At 26.8% G+C, this 1,146-nt stretch overlaps 1 protein-coding gene across 1 annotated transcript in view; it reads right to left on the reverse strand.

Moving 5' to 3' along the window:
• DFG16 (Dfg16p) overlaps window positions 1-1,146 on the reverse strand; it is a gene marked incomplete at both ends in the record, with an annotated part of 2,034 nt that overhangs the window by 225 nt on the left and 663 nt on the right. The window contains one exon of the mRNA XM_003670603.1: window positions 1-1,146. This exon is cut by the window's left edge and continues 225 nt beyond it; it is cut by the window's right edge and continues 663 nt beyond it. Within this exon, the coding sequence (XP_003670651.1) occupies window positions 1-1,146 (1,146 nt within the window).

Raw genomic sequence — 1,146 nt, forward strand, 5'->3', positions numbered from 1 at the left:
ATTATTATGGTTCATTGAGAACCTTTTTCTTATGAGATGTTTTCTATGAGCTTTTCTATGATCTTTTGCTCTTTTGATTCCTGATTTCCATACTTTCAGAGGTAACGAAAGATTATTCCTTTTTTTGTTAGAATTGATAATTGATTCATTTTCATTATCAATTGGATTAAATGATTGTGATGATCTGGAAGAAGCAGATGAAGAAGTCACGTTATCAGAATATCCAATAAATGGGTTTGAAAAATATTTATCTTCATTATTAATTTTCCTCCCTAATACAGTTCTTTTATTTAACATAATTTCTCTTTTTTCTAGGACGCCAATTAATCCCCAAACATTTACTGTAATTAATAATTTAAGGAAATAAATGGTATCATATTTCCAGCGACATTTGTAATAGTTTTCTATGGTGAACCATATGGAACAAATATATGATAGTACGAACATGATGAAGTTGTAAATTAATAAGGGGATAGTTTCATGATAGTCATTCCAAATCAACTTCAATTTATTATTAAAGGATAATTGATCATCCTTGCCATTGTTACTATTATTACTATTATTATTATTATTATTATTATTATTATTAATATTACTATTACTCTTTTTATTACCCTTTAGTAAAGAAGTTGAATGTTCGTTACGGTTAATTCTTCTTGGTAATAAAATGAAACCAAAATTATTCCATATGAAATATGATATTAAGAAGAGGAAAATTGTATAAATACTCAAATCGTTGATCTTATAAAGGATTCTGATTGTTAAAAGTTCCTTTTTCCATAATAAAACAGCATAAAGAGATGAATTAGTTATTGTCAAAATGGAGCCTACCAATATTATTAATCTATTAGATCTATTTAGATAGTTCGGTATAAATCTCTGTAGTTGTGGGAAATTGATGGCATAATTATTATGATACATGTAGAAGACGATAAAAGTCCAATTAATATTACCTAAGGTCATGGTTAATGATTCTGTAAACTTTAACTTGGGTGGAGTCGATGATAATTTTTCATAAAGTCTTGGATCTTGATAATCTCCATGATATTGTACTTGGAAAATATTTTTTACAGTTTGTGTCATTTGAACTGTATGCATTATTGCATACAATAGGACATAAATGTGAACCATTAAACGTTTATTATT

Source organism: Naumovozyma dairenensis, chromosome 6 (genome assembly GCF_000227115.2).
Source record: "Naumovozyma dairenensis CBS 421 chromosome 6, complete genome".
In the NCBI taxonomy this organism is placed as follows: domain Eukaryota; kingdom Fungi; phylum Ascomycota; class Saccharomycetes; order Saccharomycetales; family Saccharomycetaceae; genus Naumovozyma; species Naumovozyma dairenensis.